The 26,444-nt window shown below is 39.4% G+C and overlaps 1 protein-coding gene across 7 annotated transcripts in view; it reads right to left on the bottom strand.

Annotated features, from left to right (window-relative positions):
• The window catches only part of MIPOL1 (mirror-image polydactyly 1), a 184,808-nt gene that overhangs the window by 26,908 nt on the left and 131,456 nt on the right, over positions 1 to 26,444 (bottom strand). For 4 of the 7 annotated variants that reach the window (XM_086891698.1, XM_023927849.2, XM_023927852.2 and 1 more), the window contains exon 10: positions 24,928 to 25,022. In XM_086891698.1, the coding sequence (XP_086747824.1) occupies positions 24,928 to 25,022 (95 nt within the window). Of the gene's footprint in view, positions 1 to 3,206; positions 5,566 to 8,731; positions 8,822 to 21,962; positions 22,099 to 24,927; positions 25,023 to 26,444 lie in introns of those variants that run through there. The other 3 variants (XM_023927851.2, XM_023927854.2, XM_023927853.2) reach the window with 3 other exon arrangements.

The raw sequence follows: 26,444 nt of genomic DNA, 5'->3' as shown, positions 1-26,444 counted from the left end.
GCTCCAGCTTGGGTCTGAGAGATTCAAGAGACCACCTTAACTCTATCTAGGCAGAAGAAAAAGTGAGATGAGATGGTATCACTTGTGCAGCTCCTGTAGAGAGCAAGAGGTTTCCTCAGTCCCTGCAGCTTCAAGCCTGCAAAGAAATATCACCAGTTGTAACTGCTCCCAGAGGGACTTGACTTTGGCTGAAAACCAACTCTATGAAGTGCTGCTCCTAAAACACTTCTCACCTTGCCAGGCATACTTTTGCTGCAAGGTGGGAAATTATTTTCCACCTGAAGCGATTTCTGAACAACACAGCAAAACCTTCCACCTAAAGCAACAACAACAAAAAAACACAGCAAAAAACCAAACATTTCCTACCTGTCCCCTCCCTCTGCCTCCACCCCAGCAATTAACATATCCAATGTTCCCAAAGTCATGTAGGTCTGACCTTGGTTTTTACCACAAATGTTTCTCACAGGTCCTGGAGACCTCTCAGACCTCAGCCTGCACTCAGGATGGTTTGAAGAGCGTCCCCTCATGCCACTGAGTGCACTCAAGGGCCAGGCAGCATCACCACCTTGAAAATCCTACCTCACAGGTGCTCTTAGGAAACACTGCAATAAGACGGTATCAAAAAAAAGCTCATTAGACCTAAAAGGACTTTGAAATTTTGCTGTGAAGTGGAGGATATAAAATGGTCAAGTTTGTATTACACGTGAGTCAGGAGGCTGACAGCTGGTAGACTGGTAACTAGATGACATTGCCCTACCATAGACAAATATTTTACTAGTCTTCCTTTGCCTGCATTTACACAAGGTATGAGGACTGTGTTTTCTTTTCAGTACAGCAAACCATCTCTCACTAATTTATCCGAAGGCAGCAGCTGAAGGCAGTCCCTGGCACGCAGGACCATGTTACAACAGGAATGCTCGTTGCACATAACACAGAGTATACTCTTTGCACTGTCACAGTCCATCACAGTGTCACTCTCTTCTGTGATGGACCCATGCACTCTTAGTCCAGGATGAGCTCAGACAATCTCAACCACTTGTTGAACAGAGACCACCACTGACTTTCTTCTCTGTGGTGGTTGGGCATACAACATCAGGATTTCACAGGGCATTCTGTTGACAGATTAGTGCTGATCATGTGTGTCCATACTGTCCAGACTCAATTACATGTGAGTATGGAACAACAGTGAGCAGCACCTTGAGGTTCACCCTTCTTTCCTGAAATGATCTAGACAAACCTGCAACCTGTACCAGGGTCCTAAGAGCCTGGACACTACATGATTCAAACATAGGTTCATTAGCTATAGTGAAACTCGAATAAACAATATTTCAACAAATATCAGTTAAAGGCCACTAGCAAACACATTTTTCCTTCTTCGGCCTCAGTCTTCTTATCTTTAAATAAGAGCAATCACAATGCTACCACTGCAAAGTGCTCTGAGCTTCACTAATGTCAAGAGACATCACTGCTGAAAGAGCTAAGTTAGATGCAACACAACCAGAACTTAGGACAAAACTAAACCCATATGGTCTTCTGGTGATGCCAACCAGCAAACATATTCTTTTCAGCTTCATTTTTACTGTTTAGGACCACTGAAGTACTCACACCATTTCCCTGTGATTAACCTGGGAGAGGGAGTAAGGACATGGAATTTAATCATCTGAGCCTTTCTTGAAGGACTACCAAGTTATGCTCTCAAATAAGATATAACTGGAAACCATGCCTCCATTACAAACTCTTCATTTAGGGAGTTGCACAGTAATCAAAAGTTTTCTGGTCACTTTATGCAGCCCCTGGGCAAATTGCTTGGACAGCACTGCCTCATGTGAGCGATATGCACACGAAATTCAGCACCACCTATCATTCCTCACATTCACCACAACATCAAATGGTCTAGGACCTCCACAAAAACAGTTTCTGGATTAACAGTGTTTGGTTGAAAAAGAGCAGGATATACATGAGACTGATGAGTAGAAGGAAGTGTTTTTGAGCTGTTTGAAGTTACAGTGCTATTTCACAGACCCACAGCTAAGAAGCTAGCTTGTAGCTAAGAAATCCACCTGGATTCCCAGGATACATGATGCAGCTGGAGCTGGGGTCTCTGCTATCTCTAATTGATTAGAGATTGGAAGATTACAATTTAGCATTAGCTTTTTTCTCACACAGAGATACAGTGCACCTAAGTTCACAGAAGGGACTACTGTAGATTTCACGCTTTAATCCTGGATATTACTTGCTACATGTTAACCTTAATTACACATCTTCAGGGCTCCACAACACATCTGTACTAATTGCAAATCACAGATTCACAGGCTCTCAAATTTCCTCCATGAATCAGAGGATTGTGTTCGCAATACAGGAAACTATTGCAGATATTCTTTGTAGTTTTCCCAAGTTATATGTTATTCCTAGAACCAAGCTTTCCATGAAATGTTCCTGTCATGTTCTGACAGGGAATTTGCTGTATTAGCATATTCTAACCTAAGCATTCATCGGGTGCACCATGAAGGCCTGCTTCTAAGTAAGTAAAATTAACCTAAAATTAAAAAAAATAAATAATAATAACAATAAAAAAGTAAGGTGTTTACTTTTTCCCACTAGATGCTACAAGTAAGAATTTTGCTATCTTGTATCTGTTCTTTATTGTCAATTCATATGCTTTGGCCATTCTTAAATATTTGCCAACGGCTTTAGTTAACAAAATAATTTTAACTTAGTATTTGTAATACTGTAGTTATTCCCTACAGTAATAGATTATTTAGGTAACACTGCAAACAGAGAAGGAACCTTATCTATTAATCGAAGACAGAGCTGGCACCAAGAGTGACCTCAGTATGTGAACATAATGGACATTTAAGATGGTGCCAGCGACTCGGTGCTTTACCGTGTCTCACAGCCTCCTGTCTGCTCTCCCTGGGAAGTGTGAGCATTTAGCAGAGACAGAGCAGCCCTGGCTCGGCTGTGGGCAAGAGGAGGGGCAGAGCTCACAGACAAGAGGCATTGCCACCTTCCCCATCCGCAGCCTGAACTGGCAGCACCTGTGCCTCTCTGCTGGTTGCTGGAGGCCGCTGGGCTGACATGGATCACTGAAGGGGTGTGTACGTGGGTGGTGTGGAGCCAGCAGCCCTGGCCTGGGGCCAGCAGGGAAACTGCCGATGTCAGGGATTTGCAGAAACACAAGCTTGGTGGAAGAGACACAGAGGATCTTGTCCTAAAGGTCATAGTGATTTATTTTTTATACTGGGAGTACGTTTTTAACAACATTTCTGACAACTGTTTGAAGAACAATGCACTGTTTTCCTCAAATCTAAACTGAATTAAGAAAGCAGTAACTCTTGGTAATGTGCTAAAATAACAACCACTGGCATACAAAAAAAAAAACAACTGGTAGAAAACAATGTACTACTTTGTAATTTAAAACACTATGTACTATTTTCTGTCTTTTTGTGATGATCCTTGCCAAGAGCTTCATCCTGAACACTGTCACTCACAAGGAAACCAGGGTATTGTGGCATAAAGGAACATCAGGACTTCTGACCGGGCATTTCAGGATCAGCTCCTACAGTCCCCACACACTCACCAACCCAGTCTAGACCTTCAGCAACCCCTCAGCTCCCACAGGCTTGACAGTACTGCTGGCATGAACATTTACTCTCTGAAATGCCAACCACAGAAATCTGCCCTGATGACAAAGACTGGGTGTCCTCAAGAGCCAGACATCTCTGCAGAAGCCTTATTTGATGTTGCCTGTCACGATAGCTTGAATTTAGATTTGCCTGCAGAACTAATAAAATATAATAGAGATTTCTTAGAAATTATGCATGAAGTTAAGGATAATATGGTTTGGGCCTTTAGTTTCCTTTGCAGATTCTCACTGGTAAAGATAATGGCATCTAACTTCCATTTTACATGAGTGACCCACACACAGACAGTTTTATTTCAAATTAATAAAATCCTTTGGCAAAAGGTAGGAATATTAGTGAATCAACTTGTATTAGATAAATTGCAACAATCCAGATGAAATAAATAAGAATCCTGACCCTGAAAACTGGAACAGTCAGTGAAGGGTCCACTCAGTGCAAAGGGGCATGCCATACATACATCTGTATAAAAGAAATCTGATGGTACTGATACATATCATAATGCAGGCATCAGCATCACCTGAAAACAAGCTCAATGTAATGACTATGTGCTGTTGACTTTTATTTTTGTCTCCAGGGAATAGTGTTTACTTTGCTTTAAAATTTATATGAGTCATTTTGTTATGTGCCTTTTTTTAATTAGTCGGAAAGAAATAGCCATTTGAGAAAGCGAGCGGAAATCAATTCTGATTCGATGCCGATAGCTACTGTGCGATGTAAACTGTGTGTTCTTTCTAATTAAATGTAAACACGTGCAGTTCTAAAGTCCAGCAGTGATGACAACTACTAGAAAGGATTGCCTAAGACCTGGTCAACTGATCCTTGTGAACCTTTTGTTCATACCGTAGGCGAACTTGTGCAATCTGTCTCAGGTGAACGCCAGTTGTAACTGACTTTATTTTAGGTCATCTTCAGAGAAAAGACTTGACAAGAATGTGGAGAGCTCTGTAATACCTCCAGTTACCCATTAACTATGTCCTTCTGATAGCTAATCAATAGCATTGCATGGAGCCAAACACACTGCACTGAACTGCCCCTCTTCCAAAAGCCAAGTCTTGGTAAATATTTAATGGCAGTAAAGGTGTTTTGACTCTTATCAATCTGATATGTTAAAGAACTCTTGAAAGAAACTTTATCTTGCTTCTCTCTGCATAAATAATTTGTTCAGTTACAATTTTAGTCTTATGCAAAAGCACTGAATTTAATGATCTAATGCTTTTAAATCAAGGCTTTGGACAGAGAAAATGTAGTTTCAATCCACATGTCACAAAATAAAGAAAAAACAAAGTTTATTTCCTTGATAAAATGCCAACTAGAAATATACATCAAGGAACCTAGCCCTTTATACTGTAGTAGTAAATACTGTGCCAAACTCGCTCAAAACCTGTTATACAAGTGCACATTTGAGATTTTCTTACAAGGCTTCAGTTTCTGAAAAATTCTTAGCTCTCATTCACATCAAGACAATGTAGGAATTTTAGCTTCTTTTCACCAGGGAAAAAAAAAACCCAACTCTAAAATAGTTATACCAGGGCCCAGAGACTTTTTGTATCCATACATTGAATATTCCCAGCTTCAAGTGGTATATTCATGCGATGAGTTTTATTAAGCATGTTTCCATTTTCTATTTTTCTTGTACAAAGCTGCTTGTCTAGGTCCTTAACAAAGAAACTTTTGTCCTGATCCTTTACCATCATGCAGGTATCCCTCTGCTACAGCCAGGTAGGATCCAAACACCACCTTAGATACTTAGATGGGCTTATTCTGTGCCTCTGTGCTAATGCCAGAGGATGGAGGAATCCTCTGACTCTCTCCCACAGCACAGTCTTCCAGCCTCTTCTGCATGATCCAGCTTCAATATGAGCCTATGTATTTTGAAGAAAATGATTCAGCAATGGATCCAAGCTTTTTCTTGGAAGACAATCTGGCAATAAAAAATTGATAGTGTTTCAGTTTCCAAAATGTGAATCACCATAAATGTTTTCCCAGAAGTATAAGCATTACTTTTTCCCCAGTGTTTACATGGCCTCCTTTGTGCTCTTGATGCCATTCAATAGTCTTCAAAAATAAAGATCACAGGAATAATTCCTAAACACTGGCATAAAGTGAACAGCCTGAAGTTTTTTAATCACTAGTATTGCTTCTGTCGAAAACAGTATTAATTAAAATCATAAAGGCATATAAATTAATCAAGCAGTGAAGCACATGGCACCATTTAGTAATGATGAGCTGAAGAAAGCTGATTACTAAAAACCTCAGAAAATATCTTGTACTTAATACAATGTTATCTTTATAAATCAGACATGATCGTGAATTTTATGGCTGTCCTGATTTGCTATTGTGATCAGTTGGCTTAACTCCTCCACTGAATCAGAAAAGCAAGAGACAAAGCTGTCTTGGACCCCAAGCTGGAAGCCAGCCCTGCTTTCCAGCATGGCCAGGAACATCCAGCTGAGGAAGAGCCTCTCCAGGAGAAGGCAATTAGAAGAAATACAAAGAATGGAAACGTGTTTCAAAGATGGAATAACTGAATACATATGGTATTTCAGAGAGGGATGATCTCATGGATGAGATGAATAGCCCTAAAGCTAGAAAAAGTAGCCCTAAAGCTAGCCCTCAGTGTGACTAAGCTGAGAAGGGGAATCACATGGGGCTCTGCTCCTTGCCCCTACCTTCTTGCTGAATGGTTCAATAGGTTAAAAAAATCTTTGAATGATTTAAAAAAAAAAAAAGAAAATGTAACTTAAAATTTCAGGATGCTTCCTTCCCTGTCCCAAGAAAATAAAACAGACTATTTGAACAGTTTTGTCTGGTCTTACTCAAAGGTGTTACTGAAAAATATTATGCAACTCTGATGAAAGGCAAACATGGTGTACTGTGCTCCAGCCCATGCCCAGTTTTGGTCACCAGAGTACCAGTAAGTGAGGTACTGATGAACTCTTGGTGAGTGTGCCCAGCACATTTTCCCCACTTTCTTGGTACTGTACACAGAAACACGTACCACTCTGCAATGGCTGGTGACTCACTAGGAGGACTGCCTGTGCTGCAGTCTGAAATCTGTCCTCCACATGGATAAAGACATATGAAATGTCGACTTTAATGCCATTGTGGCTTCTGCCATACAAAAATGCAGCCGGTTTGGGGATTTCTGTGCAGATACACACTCAGCAACTCACCTCCTGAACACCATGTAAATGGCACAATGGCAACATATCGCTACTCAGGAAGTCATGTCTTACCTAGCTGCTGCTGCCAAACCCTTGCTCATATAAATCATACAGCTCCTTGGACAGTTAAGCGCTATGAAACAAGGCAGTTAAAACGATGGCTTAAATGATAAAGGGAGCGCCTGGGAAATTTAATATAGGGGAAGTCTGCTTCCCTATTGTATCAAAGCTTTCTGAAGCAACTGGGCAGACTTGTCTGGGCCATTCTCCCCTAACGTGAAACAAGGACACATGCTAAGGGAATGATTTAGTGGATTGGGGTAAGAGCTCTGTCTTGAATTCCCTCTTCTATTTCACGTCTTCTCTGTGGTACCGAGCAAGTCACAACATGCAAAACTCAGCCTGCCATGCTGAAACTGGGAGTAAAGTGTCTTTCCCTAGCTCATTTTCTTTAAAATCCAAGCTTTCGGGGTCCTGGATTTCTTCTTATTACCTTCATGTGCTGCATCTTGGAAACCAGAGGCCCAGATTTGGTTCAGGTCTCAGCACCCATTATTATTCACGGAAAGACACTGAAGAGCTAATTACCAGTATGCACACATTAACAATGCTCATCAACCTGGCTGACCTCAGCAGACAGATCCAGGTTTGGGACCTAAATGGAAAAAACAGTTTTTCACCAGTTTTTGCCTCCCCATTGCTGGTTCAGCCACCACTGTCACCACGGGGCATAGGCAGTGACAGCAGCCTCCTGTGCTTTGTTGATCTGCCCTGAGCACAAACATCCTTGTGTTCTGAGATGTTCCTTCTTTCCTCCCAGTGAAAGGGGCCATCAGCTGGATATGGCACATGACTGGAAGCCAAAACACACAACTTTCATACCTCTTGAAAAGCGAGTAGACTGGTGGTTGGGGAAAAATCAGTGAAGAGAAGCTCTCAAGCGTAGGGGTTGGAAAAAGGCTATAAACAGTGCTGAATTTATTTCTGTATCCTAAAAATTTTAAATGTGCTCCCCTCACCTCTCTCTTCCTTTACCTCCCTCATGAGTTGTGACCATTGAGCTATTGAAATAAAATCTGTAAAAAATTAATATAGTCGTGCGCTTTAATTTAGCTTTAGGTTGAAGAGAAAGAAAACATTTTTCACTTTATGACACAGGATTTCACAAAAAAAAATGCAGTTTTTTCTTTCATTTCTCCATGACCAGCAGGTAAAATGAAACACTATAGCAGGAAATATATTGGTTGCACTGAACCAAAGAATTAATTATTTTCTCAGGACCTGACAAGGAAACTGAATGAATATGAAAGCTCTTGTGAAATCTAGCCAACACGGAATTCAACACTCTTCAATTCCTTATTTATTTTTTGAACAGGACAAGATAATTATTGGTATGAATACAGCCTACTATGCTTATACACATCCAAAAGGTATTATACCCTCCTCTGATATGAGCAGTAACATTGCTCAAGAGGAAACACTAAATTCCTACATCACGACATTCCTCATTCTACTGTCACAACTGTAAGAGCATAGTCAAATGATTTCTTTGGTAAAGATAGTAGGGAAGAAGAGCAAATTGAAGAATAAGTATTTCTCTATCTCCACCAAAACCCTTGGGATGGACATCCCTTTTACAGAATATGATTGAAACAGAACATAATCTTATATGAGCCTGGGTAACATTAAGATCTTGCCTAGCTCAGAAGCAAAAGAAAGATACATTGGGTAACATGAACACTGTTATCCATCCTTCTTCGCAGTCTTTTTGGTGAGGGACAAATTCACAGAAGTTCTTCCCCTTTGGTGAAAGTTCCTCCCAGTTCAATCTTCGTTAATGATAGTGGAAGCCATTAGTGCATTTCCCACTGAGAACCAGAAGAAAGCCTAGTGAAGACTGCTTTGAATTTATTTGTGCCAAGAAGCTAATGGCTGTGGCCATAAGTAGGTGCTCTTCTGGCTGCCTAGTACAACTAAATACTTCCTCGAAACCTTGCTGCTTCCTCCTGATCTCTGGGAATGGAAGACCAGAAGAGAAAAAACGTAAGAAAATATTACTTTTTACAGCCAAAAATAAGGGCAAGAAGAAAAAGTTCCTTCAGGAATAAAAAGAAACAATAAATAATCTAGATGTTTGAAATTTTGGCCTCAACCTTGGTTGTTTCAATGACCACAGATTGGGTATGACATAAGTCCTTCATGGTATATTTTCAATACAATGTATATAATTTTTACCTTAATGAGATATGTAAGATCAGAATCAATGAATCAACACCATGATATGCCCCTAAGTTATTTTTTCATGGACAGCAGGTGAGCGGATGTCATTCCTCTGTTTAATCAGGAGTTAAAGCGTGTACAGTAATTCCTTATTTTCACAATATTCCTTCTGACAAAGATAACAACCATAAGAATGGCTCCCAGCTGGCTAAACCTGACATACAGGTTTTGTTAATAAAAAAATGCATGACTTAATTAATGAAATGGATCTATTAAGACTGTCCCCCTATCAACCAGAGTGGCCCCACCTACAGCTGAACTTCACATGACCTATCTTATGCAAAAAGAATTGTAATAACTTGCACTGGAAGCTGCTATAGAGGAAAGGTTGCTATGAAGAAAAAAAAAGTGACTTAGAAATGCATATAATGCCCCTAGAGGAGAAAGCTTAGTATTTTCACTTTTACTCAGCCTTTTCCCTTACAGTGAATAATTGAAACGATTTTGCTAAATTGTGTAAAATTATTTCACAAAGAATAATTACATTTGATCTATTAGCACCTGATACTATCTATTGTCTAAATTGCCTGCATTCAACCCATGAGTAATGTCAACAGTATTAATGTCCATTATGGGAGAATTAGCTGAGTAAAAATAATTTTTAAATGTTTGACATTCTTGTACTGTTTCTCTAGCATAATGTTCAAAAGAAGTATCATTATACCAACACATTGGATTTTTTTAAGGCATGCCTTTATTTAAGTCTGCAAACTTGGGGTCTTTAAAATTTGCCTGTTTTGTTCTGGCAAGCATAAATCTGCAGCAATCTACTCAATTTACATTCTTCTCTGTTCCTATCTAGCTGTCCCACACTAATTGGCTGTCCAAATTCACCTCCATCAACTTTGGCAGGCTCAACACCTCCTTCAGAAAACCAGGTTTTCTTCCCCCCCAGTCATAAAGAGCTGCACTGTTACAAACAGGAAAAAGGAACTTTGCAACATTTCTACAACAAAGTTATATATATACACATTAATTTGATCACACACAGACATACATGCTCCAAACTGAGCTAATGCAACAGCAGATACCTATTTTTTTTCTCTCTTGCAGCCTTATTCCTGTTTCAAAGATTTCCAAATCCATGCTGCCTTTTAGCAGAGGAAATCCCATGAACTGTTTAAGATTACATTCTCACTGAAAGCGATGAATGCCACAGTCTTCTCCAGAATAAAAAGCTACTTTCTCTCCTTGGAATAGTAACTTTACAGTAATTTGGAGGAAGCAGGAGAAATAGTTGGTCATTAAACATTAAATGTATTAATGGGGCACTCACAGTGTATGACTCATCTGGAAAAGGCAGTTCTGTACTTGCATTTCAGGACTGCTGCAATACAATAGCCACTGCGATAAATATAGGTTTATCTCACTTAATATTTAGCAGAATCTAATAAAGAAAACTTAAATCAATGCACTTTCCCAAAAAAAAAAAAAAAAAAAAAAAAAAGCATGAGTAGCACTATTTACATCTTACAGCTAGGGGAATAGAGAGGCAAAGAAAAAACATTCCAAAGGAGGCCCTTCATTTCCACTCCTCAAATGGAGACCTTTAGTACTTGGTCTTTGCAACTTACAGAGACTTGCAACTCCAGATGAAAACAATGACAAATCAGAACATTCAAAGCAGGAATCCCCCAAGCACTTTAGCAGCATGTATAAAATTATCCACTTCTTCAGACTCATATTGCTCGTGAAGTCCTGCTCAGTTCTCTGCAAATCTCAGACCTGCAAATACGGGTGAACCACTTGGTAGTAGTTGCTTGTAACATGGCATTGTTGGAAATGGAGTTTCTGTAGAGCTCAGAAAAATGATACAAAAAACCAACCAAACAAAAAAACAAAAAAAACCCAACAAAAAAACAACCCCGAAACCAGGCTATATAGGATGCTGGCTTGATTAGTAAAGTTTCATATGATGCCTTGGAGTGGAGGGAAAAGTGATTAATGTAAAGTCTGATATATTAGGAGATACAAAGAGAAACATAATTCATAAGGACAGAAATTCTGTTTGCTCTCAAGACACTGCAAATCTGTCCTTTATGGTTTTGGGCTTTTTTTACCAGTCCTAGTTGTTCATGATCTATTGAGCCCTAAAATCATATCACTTTGATAAAAGCTTTGTGCATTTCCTTACTCTGAAGTTCTGACTCATTTAGGTGATTAGGAGGCAGAATAGTAACAGAGATAAAATAACTGGACCACTTCAGAGCACACTTAAGTCACTGTGAGAACTCTCAAGTCCAAGGTAAATATATCTGTTCATAAGGAACTCCAGAAATGGAGACACTAAGAGAAACAGGCATGTGCACTACATCCTGGGCTTTTAGTGTAGACTTTTGTCTTGTTTTGCCTACTTTGTACCAAATGAGCTCTTAGTTCTGTCTGAGGAAAAAAATTAGTTCCCAGGAATCTGAAGAACAGAAACAAAATACTTATGTCTAGAGCTAGGGAAAATGTGATGCACTTCAGAAATTATTTGTAAGAGCAGAGTAGGTGACAGGATTTTTTAGATGGTGGACAAAAAGCTTTGGGGCACAAACCCCAGATATTTTACAAGAAATGAAAACCAAAATCAGCTCTTCAAAACAATCAGAATCCGGAGTCTGATGTACTTCTATCAAAAACCAGTAACACCTTGCTCAGGTTTTTGATGAATAAAATTCACTGGCAGTTCAGATGAAGGCAAGCCTTCAGAGGGAGACTCTGAGAAAAAGAAATGGATCTGACATTCCTGGAGTAAATATGGTGTGTGTGGGGAAGAACTTCAGCTGCTGGCCCCATCGAATCCTGACAAAAGGAATGCAAGAGCTGTTCCCAAGGTGAAAGAAGACAGGCTGAACAATGTGGCTAATGGGATCACATTGAGCTAATGGGATCACCACAACTTGTTTTACTTCTGTTGGTGCATGTCAAAACTCTGATGTGTTTTAGATACATTCTACAGCAGTAGGCTAAATCTTGAGGCATTTTTAGAGTGAATTTACATATCTTTGGGTTTTGAGCCTTGTGTAAAAGAGTCTAATGGGTAAGAACACTTCAAATTCAGAAATTCACAAACTGTAAGAACAAGTTCTTTTCTGTCAAACAAAGGAAAAAAAAGAAACAGAAGGCTCAAACACGTATCTTATACAGGCATTTAATGCTGCTGCCCTCACACAAATCTGCAGAGGAGGTTACAGACACCTCACACTTGCACAGGCCCTCAGTCGCTATCTTTCACAAGCCAGGTGAAGACAAGAGAATAAACACAGCCACACTGTAGCACCCAACTATACTATCACACATTTAGATTTGGCAAGTACTGACAGCACTTGGGAATGCTGTAAGTAATATTACTGATTTCTAAAAGCTCTGAAAACTTGCTTAATGCTCTTAATTATGGCATCCTGAAAGTATTCTAGAATGATCCTTATTCAACACATAGGGATTTAAAAATAAAAATGTACAGGTCAAAATGATCCAGCTTTGGCACCTACAGTTAAACTATTGATCCAGAAAAATACTAGTTTTTCAAAGGGGCACTTGCGGGTCCCTTCCCGCTCCCTACATGCAGACTCAGGTGTCTAAATTTACATATATGAGACTGAAAATTTTGGCCACACTGTTTAACAGGCAGATCTGCTGGGAGGTCTCTTGCAACCAGATTTTTTTAAAGCCTCATATTTATTGGACAGATACTGGCCCATTTCCAATCCACAACTGCAAATCCAAAGAAACAGCTCAGAGCAAACCAGCAGCCTTATTAGCCTTTAAAGATTTCATTTTCAAGAACTCAAGACCCTTTATTGACTAATGAAAGGTTGGGTCCCCAAGCCCACAGACTGATGTTGCTTGGAACATATTTTAATCATTTTGGAGTGCTAGCAGCCATCTGTCTAAAGAGCTTTGATCACATAAATGCACTCTGAACTGCAGCTCCTTCCGACTCCAAACCCTGTCCAAAAGCCAAAGGGAACCCACAGGCATGGCAACTTTGAGACAATTCAAAGCCTTGCAATGTGATAAGGCTGCTTTTATTATTTAGCACATCATTAGATTTAATGACACCACAGATAAGAGATACACTAAAAAGATACCATTGTCATCGCCTATCTTATAACAGCAACATCCAACTGTGACTTTGCTTTGTTTCTACCCAACACTTGTTACTTACTATTCTATTTTAAAAGAATAGTTAAATGAAACAAAAGGATTTCTTTTCCTGCTGCAAACATCAGAAATAGTAAAAAAAAGTACCTAACAAAAAACAAAAAAACCAAAACAAAACAAAAATCGGGACTTTGTTTTTTTAATACTTTCCTGCTTAGTTAAAAAAAATAAAAAACAAAATAAATTAGACACAAAAGACAAGCAGAGAAATTCCAAATAATCTACTGTATTTTCAGTTTAGACTATTGACTGTTGGGCAGATACTGCTTACACATACAAGCCTACTTTGACCAGCACTAAATACAAATTTACACTGAATAAAGAGAGATCCTTTACAGTTAGAGCTCTTAACATTTTAACATTTATGAACAAATTTTACACAATTCAATTATTATTTCCTCCTTTTGAAACAGTTTGGCCGTCTCAAAGCTTATTTTGTAGTGATCAGTATTTTTTGTTGTGGTGTCTTGTGAATGGTACAGAAACATGCTATTAACTATAAAAGCTTGGAAGCAATGACAATGTCAGGCATGAAAAAAATCTATTTTAATTACCAGAGTCAAGAAACTGTTCTCAAAAATCAAAGCAGAAGTCCTAAGAGAATGGTAAAAACTGCATAAAAATACCTCTCTTGATGACAGGAGAGACACAGTGGTGGAACCTGTGTGACAGAGCATGACTTTATTTGCTCCAAATGTCAGCAACCTCAGTGAGTTCAACCCTGAGATTACAGTGCTTGCAGGTTTCTCTTCATTCTGAGATCTCATTCTTGAAACTTTTAGCGTTGCACAGTATAATAAAATACTTTTCAATTCACTAGCTGTCATACCAAGTGTGGCTAGCTAGCAGTGTGAAGAAGGTGAAGTAAATAAATAAGAAATAAATCCTGCACTTCTTTGTCATTCATGAAAACATTTTCAGGCGGCCATTCTGTAATGCTGATACAGCACAGATTAAGCGAAAAAGACAAAAATCGTAACATGGAATGGCTCAGGTAATAGAAGTGCTTCTCTAAGCTCTCTGCTGTTAAAGAAAATACAACACTGATGATTCACTCAGTGTAACTCCCTCCCTCTCCTTCTGTGTCCTTTCCTTCCAAACTCAGAGCCATAAAAGCTCCTCTGCTAGTGAAACAGCAGCTCCATGCCACTGCTTACATGCCTTTCTTGGTGGCATCAGGAAAAAAGACTAGTGGAAGGAAAAAAGAACTATGCTAGTTCTCCTTCCTGTCATGACCACGTAAACTGCTGCTTACAAAAGCAAATATTACTAGTATATTACACTTTATTCAAATATCTGTGAGACTCAGAACTGAGCAAATCCCAGCAGGCCTGCTTATTCACTGGAAAACTGTGGCTGAAATTTCCAAGTTGGTTTCTACTCTTCTAAAGATGACAGCTTTCACACCTATGCTGGAAGAACTACCCGTACCAGATGAGTAACACATCATTATGGAATGCTGGACACAGGTTAAAAACCTTCCAAAACACAAGACCTCTATCACATTAGCTAGAAAAGCAGTTTGTGAACGGGAAGTTAAAATGGAATTTTTTTCCAGTAAAATGCATCAGCATGACATGCATGTATCAATTTAACAAAAGCTCTAAGTTTAGACAGGAATTGAATAAAGTAAATACCTTACCCTTGACTTCTCTCTTTGTAAACAAAACAGGTGGGCAGCTTTCTGTTTTGTGTTCTGTGACAGGCAGAGGACTTCTTCTGCCACCTGCATTCTTAGATACTCCCTAACATTTTTCCACTGTGTGCAGTGTTAAGTGCAGAGTAAGAAAAGCAATGTTATGTCTAGCACTGACTGAAAATTCGTCACGTAGAAAGTTTTCTCACCAAAGACTTTTTTTATTGGGAAATGCAAATTCCAGCACAAAACAATTATGTTGTCTTCCTGTGGCACACTTCTAAGTGAAAGTTTTCTTTCACCTTAGTATTTCAAACTGAAATGACATTTTGTTTCAGTTCTTCAGCTGAAGAGAACTGAACTGAAACACATCAAATTCTTGATTTTTCAAAACTGTTGAATTGACATTTTAACATAAAAACATGTCCTGTGAAAAACCAACAAAAATGAAATGGCATTTTAAGTCCTCCTGACAATGTTATTACTTTATTTCTAAATATCATATTAATAACAAAAGAATTCCCTTTCATACAATATTTATAGGGCAAGCCAAATTCTTCTTTTACACTTTTAGATTTTCTTCCTAACTTCTCATGGGAAAATCTGTCTTCCAAATGCCTCTTATTACACACACGGTTTTCCTGTGTTTCTTTAACTTGCTCTAGAGAGGGCTGCTTCTTATTCTGTATCTGTTTTCCTTCTTTCATTTTAAAGCAAGAGTACCTGCATATTCATAGTCTCTAAAGGTGTTATGCAAAAGGGTAAAACTTCTTATTCAGTTTATACAAATAAAGCAGCTGAAGCAGAGTTTAGCGATGTGATTCATCTATATTCATCCAGCATTTCAACATTTCAGTGGCAGAATCAGAATCCGTAGCCTTTGGCCACACACCCTTTCTATCAGGTAACAGATTCCATAACCCTGCAAATGCTCATTATAGATTCTCCAATTTTGATTTTGTGATCTCTTTGGTGATCTCATCATCCTAATTTTTACAAGTACTTCTACAGGAGTTTCATACTTTGTACTGTTATCTACAAACTACAAGTAGCAGTCAGTGGGTTGATTGTAGGTAGTTCTTCCAGAGACTTTAAACCTTCCAAGAACTCAATTTTATTACGCTTTAACAACTTTGAAAAATGGTTCCTCGACATCTCTATGTACTTATTTCAAACAGCACAGAACAAAATTACACCTCCTAGACTTTTCAGCTCACTGAGAAACCAAGGAAGTCATAATAGAAAATAACATAGAGCAAAGGTAGAAAAGAAGGTGAAGGAATCAGCCAGGCAAAGGACAGCTGTGAACGGAATGCCAGCAGGGCCCTGTATACAGAGTCGTGAGACCATATCAGCCTCCAATGGCAAGGAATTCCTTTCTGTCAAGCAAATCGTTGCTCTTAGAGAAGAACAGAAACTCATGTGAAAAGACCCATTCCAGCAAAAATGACAAAGTAAATGTTGTTTTAGTTCACGTTACCCCATGACAGCAAATAAGTAGAGAAGTCGGCTCAAGTCTGGTGCAATACAATATAAGGACCTGTGGAGTACTTCTAGCCTTAATGTACTTGGCACAAAAAGTGACTGGTTGGTCCTCAACTAATTTGAAAAACTTAAGAAACTTTGCCACTATAACACCCACTAACAGAAGCAGTAGTGGAATTAGCGTAGTGCACGGTGCAAATTAAAACGGCATCACGGAGTGTGTTTGGCTCTTTGGTCCATATTCATGCTGCTTCCTCAGACCTGCTGCTTAGTGTTTCTATTGGCAAGGCACCTCTGAAGGCCAAGAGCCAGCCCCTGGAAACGTTAGGCACAAAGATTTCATAAAGTGTAGGTCAGACCAATCCGACAGCAGCACAAGGCAATTTGAATGTACTACATTCTGGTTGCAGGGATGGCGTGAGGTGGCTTGTTATTCCATCAGGTGCCTTGGATCTTTGACAGTTCAGTGCTTCCTCTCTCTCAAAGTTTTCATAAATCACTAAAGCCAAGCTGGAAATTGTTTTGCCATGCTAAATTTTTTTTTCCCAGTGAGATAGGAAAACTTTTAAAGTCATGAAGTCATGTCACGGCAAGAAGCAAAACATTTGCAAGGTTTTTTTTTTTTCTGTGTTTCTAAATGAATGAGAAACACAGACAGCTTAAAGAGCATGCTGATGGCTAAAATATTTCATTGGAGGGCAAAAAAAGGACACCCCTCAGCCCCCAACAGGTTCAGATACTGCTTCGCCTTCTCATTGCCTGCCAAACTGCCACTGTAAACACCAAGCTTATGGTACATACTGAAGTTTCTCTCCACAATCCCTTTTCTTTGTAAATGGTCAAATACTAATTGGAGAATAGATGTGAGTCTGGTCTGCCATGCCCCCAAGAAATTTTCCTATCCACAGATTTACTTCTAAAATCAGTCTCTCTGACTATATTGTTAGAAAGTTGAACAAATGCAGAAAGTGAGACAATAATCAATTCCAAGCTGGAGAACGAGAAGTCTGGAAATGGGGCAGAGACAGGAGGATAATAAATTCAATAAAGTGTGAAATACACAAGGAGAACAGGGGAGGGCTCTGCCTCTACTGCTCACCTGCACCAAGCCCCTGAGAAATACAGCCATCTCAGCAGCACCAGTAAAATTTCATGCAGCTGCTTTCCAGTGCAAAGCAGCTCACTGATCAGTCTTCCCCCATTTGGCTGTCTGATCCAGCTCAGAAACAGCCTCCAAACCTTGGACTTTTATCTCCTGTAACACTGACAAGAGCTGTGATTGCACAAGCAATAAAGTGACAAAGGAAAGAAGCCATTGGGAGACATAGGTGCTTACTAGTGGGAAAACGCTTATGAGATTGCAAAGACCTACCTAAAATCCCCATCACTTTGGGGCTGCAGCACCCCACTGGAAAGCACAAAACAGAGGAGGGGAAGACTGAACACGCAGATTCCAAATCCCAGGTCCAAATTATCAGGGTGTTGGCTCCCCTCACCCCCACAAATTGACTAAAAATTCACTGAAACCTCCATGGGTTGCTGAGAGATGTGGTTTTAACCAATTTGATTTAAAGACAGCAGTGCTTCTCCACCCCAGTATTCTACTAATTTTGACACTCAGTTCAATAAACAAACAGAAAGATGGTCCCTGCCTTTTTCTTTGTTATAAGAGAAGACAAACAAAAACCTTAGTGTTCCCTTACAGCGTCATTCCTTTCTCTATGTTTGGCTGCATCTTACTGGGGCAGGTTAGGTTCCTCCAAATCACGTATTACATGGTCTCCTACTGCATATCCAAGCCAATCCTCTCTTTGGTATAGAAAAGAACTTCTTCTGTGCTTGTAAGTGGGAAATTTAATTAGCTCAAGGTTTATGTTTATTGTCAGGTGTCTGAAACTCTTTGATAAAACAGAAGTCAATGCTGCAAGGACAGAGAATACTTAAAAGAACTGCTGTCTTCTCCATGACTTCCCCAAAACTTTACTGCCAAAATAACAGTGTGGTTTAGAGGGATACCATTACTTGGTCATTCTTCTTAATGACTGTAGTTACACCATGTTATGTCTAAAGCAACTAGCACTGAAACAATGACAGCAGCTGCCAGAACAGAAACAAGCAGAGAGGATGAAAAGAGCAGGAAAATGAGTCAACGGCTATAACTGAAAAAGTGAGATAAAAAAAAACAACAGGTATGAAAAGACCAGTTAGTTCTCTGAAGTAAACTGCTGGGACAGGTGCTCAAGGTAGTCTGCTTTTGCTTCAGAAGGAGGACTGAGATCACCACTCTACATTAGTGGTTGCAGCTTCACTAATCCCACAGTAAACGGGTTCCAGTTCATTTGGGCTGGGAAACTGGATGATAGAGCAGTCCAATCTTCTGCTACATTTTGTGCTCCCCTGAAGGAAATCTAGACTGAGAGAACTCTGAAGGAGACTAAGAGATGGCAGAACAAACAGGCTGAATCGTTTGAGCAGGGGTCAGTCAGAGTACAGGAATCTGACTATTTAGGCTATTTATTGTATTCTGACTTGCTACTGCAGTGGCTGTGAAAATGAATATTGACTTGTTAAGTAGAAATAATTTATAGTTTTTAATAGCCCTTAAAACTGGAATGAGAGCAACATTCTGACAGCAAGAATTACACCATTCTATATCCATACACAGAGCCCATGGAGTATGGTTGAAATGGCACCATCTGAGTATTATATTCCATAACATCAGTCATGAAACTATAGAATGGAAGGAAATTAAACACACACAACTGTATCCAAAGCTTGAATAGAAAAGTCTTTTTATCCAGGACTAGAAGTAATGGCTTACAAAGTATCTTTCTTCATCTATTTCTCTTGTTACAGGGTGATTCAGTTCTGTAATTAAAATGAAAATTGAGTTTGTCCCTGTGCCAATAGTCCTTCATTTGGGGAAATAATAAAGAACCTTCTTGATTTCTGACTTTCACATCTATCGATCTCAGTCTTTAAAAGAATGAACTTCCATGTCATTCTACAAAAGATGTGGGAAAAATATATGGACCTCCATAAAACCAACTGCTATTTAGAACATTTGCTTGTGCCACTTAAACATGAATTCCAAGTATTCCAACTGAAGTATTGTAAGCATTGAAACTTATAGATTTAAATTCTGTTAAATCTCTTCAATAGTTTTTAACTTAAAAAGTGCTACAACTGGTTAGGGAGCAAGAAAGCTGCTAGCATTGCATGCACAGAAGTTACCCATATTAACTGAAAGTTTGAATCTAAAAATACTTATTTCAGGTAATTGTACTTATTAATACAAGGAGCCTTACTGAAGTTATTCTTGTATTTCATCATTGAGAACCATCATATAACTTAAAAATAAACCATCTTTTTCTCCTATGCTCACCATAACTTACAGTTTCCAATTACTTTGCAACATTATACTGCTTTTGACTGGGATGCAGTTAATTTTCTTCACGGTAGCTGGTATGGGGCTAAATTTTGTATTTGTGTTGGAAAAAAGTGTTGCTAACACATGGATATTTCAGTTATTCCTGAGTAGTGCTCACACAGAGTCAAGCCCTTTTTTGCTTTTCACACCCCTCCAGCAGTGAGCAGGCAGGGGGTGCCCAAGAAGTTGGATAGAGCTGGAACAGCAGACTCCAGCTGACCACAGGCATATCCCATACCATATGGTGTCACATTCAGCATAGAAATCTAGGGGAAGAAGGAACCTGATTTTAGAATTGGACAGATCACATAACTGAAAAATATGCAAATAAAAAACTTGTGTTGATGTTCAAACAACAGAGGTATGTGAGAAAGAAGTAGTGGGATTAACATTCCCATGTACTTCAAAACTGGTTATTTGGATATAGCCTTCTTTGGTCACTGAGGATCTTATTTGCATTAATCTCTAGCTTAAAGAGCACTGTGTTGAAACAATTATATTAGTAAGCTATTCCTAAATGTTATGCAAATTTCTGCTATGTATTTTTGAGTTAGAATCCAGAAAACAAAATTTTCTTTTTGAAACTTGACACAGAGACAACACAAGAAGAGCAAACAGAAGCACAGAACTTGGCAAACTTTATTTGTAGCCAGCTTCTTGTTCCTTATGTATCTGAATTAGATTTTTCCTTCTTTTTAATTCCATTTCACTTCTTTGTTCCTTTTAAAGAAGACTGAAATTATTCTGGGATATGCTTTTCAGAAAATCAAAATTCAGAGGGAAATAAATTCTTTTTGCAAAAGCTCATTTTAACTCTGGTTTAGGCCATTCCAGCTTTCCATGAAGCTCCAGTTTCAGTTAGGATTGGCTTTTCACTTTACCAAAAGTGTGGTTTACAACACAGATTTCTTTCACGGTTGGAGGAAAAAAAATGAACATCTTCATACAGCAGCAGTTGTCAGATCAGATAATTGTAGAATAATGAGGTTGGAAGTGACCACTGGCAGTCTCCAGTCCAACCCAACTTCTTCTCAAAGTGATACCAATATGAGATCACACCATATTGCTCATGACTTTATCCTGTTAGGAAACATCCAAGGATGGGGATGGCAAAACCTCTCTGGCAACCTGTTCCAATGACGGACAGCCCCCGTGGTGAAAAAGTTTTCCCTTGTAACATGCCTGAAACTCTCTTGTTTCAATTCAAGCCAGTTGTTTCTCACCCTGTTGTCATGGAGCACTGTGAAGAGGATGCCCTTCCTGACAACCCCTGCACAGACCCTGTCAGGCTGCCTTTAGGTCTCCCTGGAGCCAACAAAGGAATATTTTTTCTTTCCCAGGCTGTACAAGGGCAGTACCCTTGGTCTCTCTTTACATTGCAAATGCTATGGCTTCCTGACTGAACCGGTTGCCCTCTGTCAGGCTTGCTCCAATTTATAGATGTCTTACTTTTACTGGGGACCCAAAACTGGTTGCAGTACTCTAGATACAAAGAATCTTCCCTCTGGAGAAAATAAAAAGGGATTATTTTTTTTTCCCTGAAGGTCTCCACTTGTTTCCCTCGTTTAGGCACATCTGTGTGTACTTACTTCACACACACAGATATTCTGCACCTAAGTATCTCTCCCCTGATTTTGTATGAGAAAATGATACTTTACTTTTCCTGGATTATACTAATGTTAGTGAAAGTCAGATTGGTATAAAAATGCACATTTTAGTGCCATTGTTTACACATGTATGCATCCAAAATAGTTAATATATGCACACAGTCATTTCTTTTGTGACCAAATCCTTAAAATGCGTGTTAAGGCACAAGTACAAGTGAAGCAGTTATCCCTTGTGTGCTTTAATGCGAGCCTCTAGTTTTTTTGGTTTCCTTTACTGTTGTTGGGTTTTTTGTTTTGTTTTGTTCTATTCTGTTTGTTTATTTGATTTTGTTTTCTTAAATTTGCTTCTTCTAAGTTAAAGGATGATGAAGTGTCCTGGTTCTGGCCAGGACAGGGTTAGTTTGTGCAGTATCCAGGAGGGCGCATGGCAGTGACCCAGAAGATATTCCATACCACCTCATGACATTTTCCAGTCTGGGGGGAGAAGGGAGTCTCTTCTGGGGAGAAGGGGCTCCTTCCCATCAGGATAGTGTAGCTGTGGTGAGAATTGTGCATGTGAATCACTCCCTCTCTCTTGTACACTTTGGTTATTAATATTGTAGCTGTTACTGTTCGTTTTCTTGTCACATCGCTGTTTCCAGTAAATTATTCTTATCTCAACTCCTGATCTTCACCTTCTGTGCCTCCAATTCTCTTTTCCATCCTGTTGCAGGGAAAGTGGGAGGGAGAAGGGGGAAATGAGTGAGTGGGATGAGGTTTGGAGAGTCTCAGCGGGAGCACTAAATTGGGGAGTACCATTCCTTAAACCACGACTCATAGAAATCTCAGCTAAAAAAGAAAAAGAATAAAGCAGGGGAAATGCTTTTTGTAAGGCCAGGGAAGACCTATGAGCAAAAGGAGAAGTCACCAAATGAGCCAAAATTCTTAAGCCCCTGTCATGCTGGGGCTTAAGACAGAAAGTGTAAGAATCTGGCAAAGACATGAGAGAACAGCAGGTGAAGGGAATGTGCACCCGGCATTGTCACACTGCAGCTTTACAGCTCAGATGAAGACTGGAGCATGCGTGGAAGCCTCTATTTTGCTACCTGAGGAATTCTGAAATCCAAAAAAGAGAAGAACTCCAGGGAATACAGTCTTGAACAGCAAATCATATATCTAACTCACTTGGATCAAAGCAGCAAACTTCCACTTCAGTTCAAAACAGTCTGTCTAAAAACACTCTCGGTGCTAATTCTAGACTACCATAGCATGGCAAACCCTGTGAGGAAATAAAAAGACCCAGAAGACATTTATACATGCATCCCTTCCACATACAAAGCAGAGTGAAAATTTTCATTCATTTGGGATGGCTTGGGAAATGCACTGTCTACCTTGTCACTCGTAATTACTGTGGCCGTCCCACCGTTGGCCTGGTACAGTCGCCAAAGCTTTATGCACATGTGACATATATTCTTTTCTGTCTCATTTGGCATGTGTTTAAAGTACTGTCACACTGTTGGATGGCAAGGGCTGTAGACACCAAAATGTTAAGAAGCTCATAATAATCCTCATAATGGTGTAATTAATTTATAATCAAGTAAAAAGATAGGCCTGAGACATCAAATGTTGCTGCTTATACACTTATAGGAGTCCTTGTTGCCTTTTACAACACTTGCAGGTTCAGCTCCAGGTGGCCTCTGACTTTTCAAGTCACATCTTTGTATGTTCTATGGCAATGTTTCCATACAGAGAGGTTGTGGAATCTCCATACTTAAACTGAATATTGATTGAGGTTGGCAGGGACCTCTGGACATGGTCCTGGGCAACCAGGTCTCAGTGGCCCTGCTTGAGCAGAGGTTGGACAAGATGACCTCCAGAGGTCCCTGCCAACTTCCATCAGTCACTCTGTGGGTCCACTTTGGGAGACATGAGCCTCTGGAACAGTGAGGTAGGTAGGAGATAAAATCTTCTGCTTTAGATGTTACAACTTGTATAAATCAGTAGTGATACATGAGTTCTTGCCCCAGGGGATAATCAGGTGAGCATTTCCACACCTTATGGATAGATTTTGCAAATGTTGTCAGCCACTTACAGTGAAATTTTGGCTGTTCAAATTAAGAGCCTTAAGTTAATAACATGGTACATTCTAGTGCTGATTCCTGCAAGTCATTATTGTTAATATTTCTGGGATTTAAAGCATTTACACAAGTAAATGGCCATTGCTGCCTACTATACTTGTTAAACATTGTATGTTAGTGCAAACTTGATAGGCTATGCCAAAAATACAACTCAAAAATCAGTGAAAAGTCTCCTACAGTGTGCATAGACCAACACAAGCAAATTCTTAATCTCCGAAATATCAATTTTAAAAGATTACATTTCAGTTTTTTAAATTACTACAAAAAATAAACATTTAAATGAGCAATAAGGGCACCATAACAAATTCTTTTTAGCTTGGTAAATCATACCATAATTTGTGCACACACTAAATGCTGACCAAATTCATTAAATCCAATAATCACAAATTGCTTGGGGTTTCTATTCACTATTAACAGGCTTTAAATAAATGCCTATGAGATTTAGGAACAAAAGTTGTTTTTGAAACTTCCCTCCAAGGCTTTAATAAACTTAATGAGAAGGGGAAACTTGAAAAACCTCTAGAAACCCGAGTATTTTTCACTTGTGAATGCTGAAACACTGAAAACATACACAGTTCTGCTATTGCAAATGCTTTTTAGACATAACTAGTTCTCTTTATTTCCAATGAGTATAGTATTCACACTATATTTATTATTTACCTCTGTAGCCCACATCCCTCATCACAGACATTCAGCCTTCAGATTCACAATTTTCTGCTGTGTTGATGCCAATTCTCCTGCCTTTAACCTGCTGGCAGCTCTGTACACCCTCTCACACAGGAGGTCAGGATGAAATGAGAGCTGTAACCCAACATCACTCCATAAAACAACCTAACTCCTTCACTGGACCACACAGAGCTTTTTCCTTAGGGACTAAAACCCACTGATCCATGCAAATGTTCGGTGCAGCCCACCTAAATTAATGAGAATGGGTATTTCTCTCATTCTACATACAGAGCATACGGAAATAAAAGGTAAATATATCGGGGTTGAAGAAGAAAACAGCCTTTTAGAATTACACAGTTTATTATTTTAAAATCTACATTGACTAAGTTAGGTATGTGCAAACAATTAGGGAAGAAACAAGCATTTATGTAATGTGGTTCTTTTGTCCACATGTTTTTAAGTGATCACATTGCCATAGTACAGCTTTTTAGTGTGAAAATCAGCCATCACCAACTTTTCACTTCCCTTAAAAGAAACTAATACAAAATTCAGGCTATAAGAAAAGGACTCCTATTTCAAAGAGATGGTTGGTGAGCAGTAAAGCAGAAATGCAGGCTTTGATTCATTGATGTATTCACATTTTTCCCAACAAATACCTATTTGATAAGGCCATTTCCTCACTCAGTCAGACTTCGTACAGAAAATTTCCCCTATGAGTCACTCATTCATATTAGAATCAATCATTTTACCTGTAATAAACACGCAATGTTTGGATTTCTTCTTCCAGTTTTTTGCACTGTTGGAGAGCAGCTTCTTTTTCTTGTTGCAAAGCTATCAATTCTGCCTGTGAAATGATAAACAACCGATAACCAGTTTATTCAGAATATCCATACTTTTTGGGAAACATCAATCTGTGCAATCATTTCAACCATTACAATTGCACACATAGAGTTATACAGTTATGTAATGCAGTGCTGTGGTTTAACCACAGTTAGGAACTAAGCACCATGCAGGTGCTTGGCCATTTCCCCTTCTTCCCACTGATGGCATGGTGAGGAGAATCAGGAATGAAAAGAAAATCAAACTTGTTGATTGAGAAAAGAACAGTTAAATGTTAAATAACAGAAACAAAGTAAAAGATTATAATAATGATACTAATAGGAGTAATTGTAATAAGAAGGAGAGGGACAGAGGGAGATAAATCCCAAGACAGACAAGTGATGCACAGCACAACTGTTCACCACCTGCTGACTAATGCCAAGCCTGTCCCTGAGCCGTGATCACACCCTTTCCTGGTAACTCCCCCCATTTTATATGCTGGGTGTGATGTTCTATACACAGAATATTCCTTTGGCCACTTTGGCCACTTGTCCTGACCAGGCTCCCTCCCAGCTTTTTGTGCACCTCCTCACTGGCCGTGCAGGAAACACTGAAAGTCCTTGACTTGGGGCAAGCACCACTTAGCAACATCTAAAGCATCAGTCATCAACATTATTTGCATACTGAATTTAAAACAGTGCACTGTACCAGCTACCAGGAAGGAAATGAGCACTATTTAATTCTTATGAAATATTCCCTCTTTTTCTAGCACTGAAATTGTTTCTAGTTTTTTGGTTTTTTTTTTTTCCTAGCAGAATTATGTTTCGAATGGCTTCTCCCATGTATACAGTAAGCTTTTTGAATACCTAAGGTTAGAACTCTTCAGTTCAGCCAAGTGGTTATCAGCAAACTTATTTCATATGAAATATATGTGTTGCTATACTGCAAAACTGGTAACCAACACATAGACAGTGAAACAAGTCCCTTGGCCATGAACTACTGACACATGACTTTGGTCTGCACATGGCTCCCTGGCTGTTAAGGGCAGTTCCCATGGTGGCAGCCCCTGGCTGATGTTAGCAGCAGAAGAGCTGCTGGATAACCAGAACCCTGAGCAGTGGCAGGCAATGAGCCAGCAGGGACTGCAGAGACTGGCACCGACAGCATATGCTGAGATCTGTGTGCATTCTCACCCAGGATCTGGTTTATAGAGGGGTGAGGGAATCCCTAAGCAATCACTGTCATCTCCCATCTGTGAACCCCACTGGATACTCCCCCTCCCATCCTTGATTCACTCTGAAGGGAGTGTGACTCATGACTGTAATGGAAATTGCAGCATGTGGCTTGTAAGTCAGGAAGGTAGCCAGCCCCAACAGGCCTTACAGTTAAAGAGGAGGCAGGGAGAAATAAGTATTCATGCATATTTCATATGGGTCTATAACTTAAT

Source organism: Cyanistes caeruleus, chromosome 6, assembly GCF_971803275.1.
Source record: "Cyanistes caeruleus chromosome 6, bCyaCae1.hap1.1, whole genome shotgun sequence".
Classification (NCBI taxonomy): Eukaryota; Metazoa; Chordata; class Aves; order Passeriformes; family Paridae; genus Cyanistes; species Cyanistes caeruleus.
Note: the sequence above shows the minus strand (reverse complement) of the source record. Positions and strands in the feature narration are given on the sequence as shown.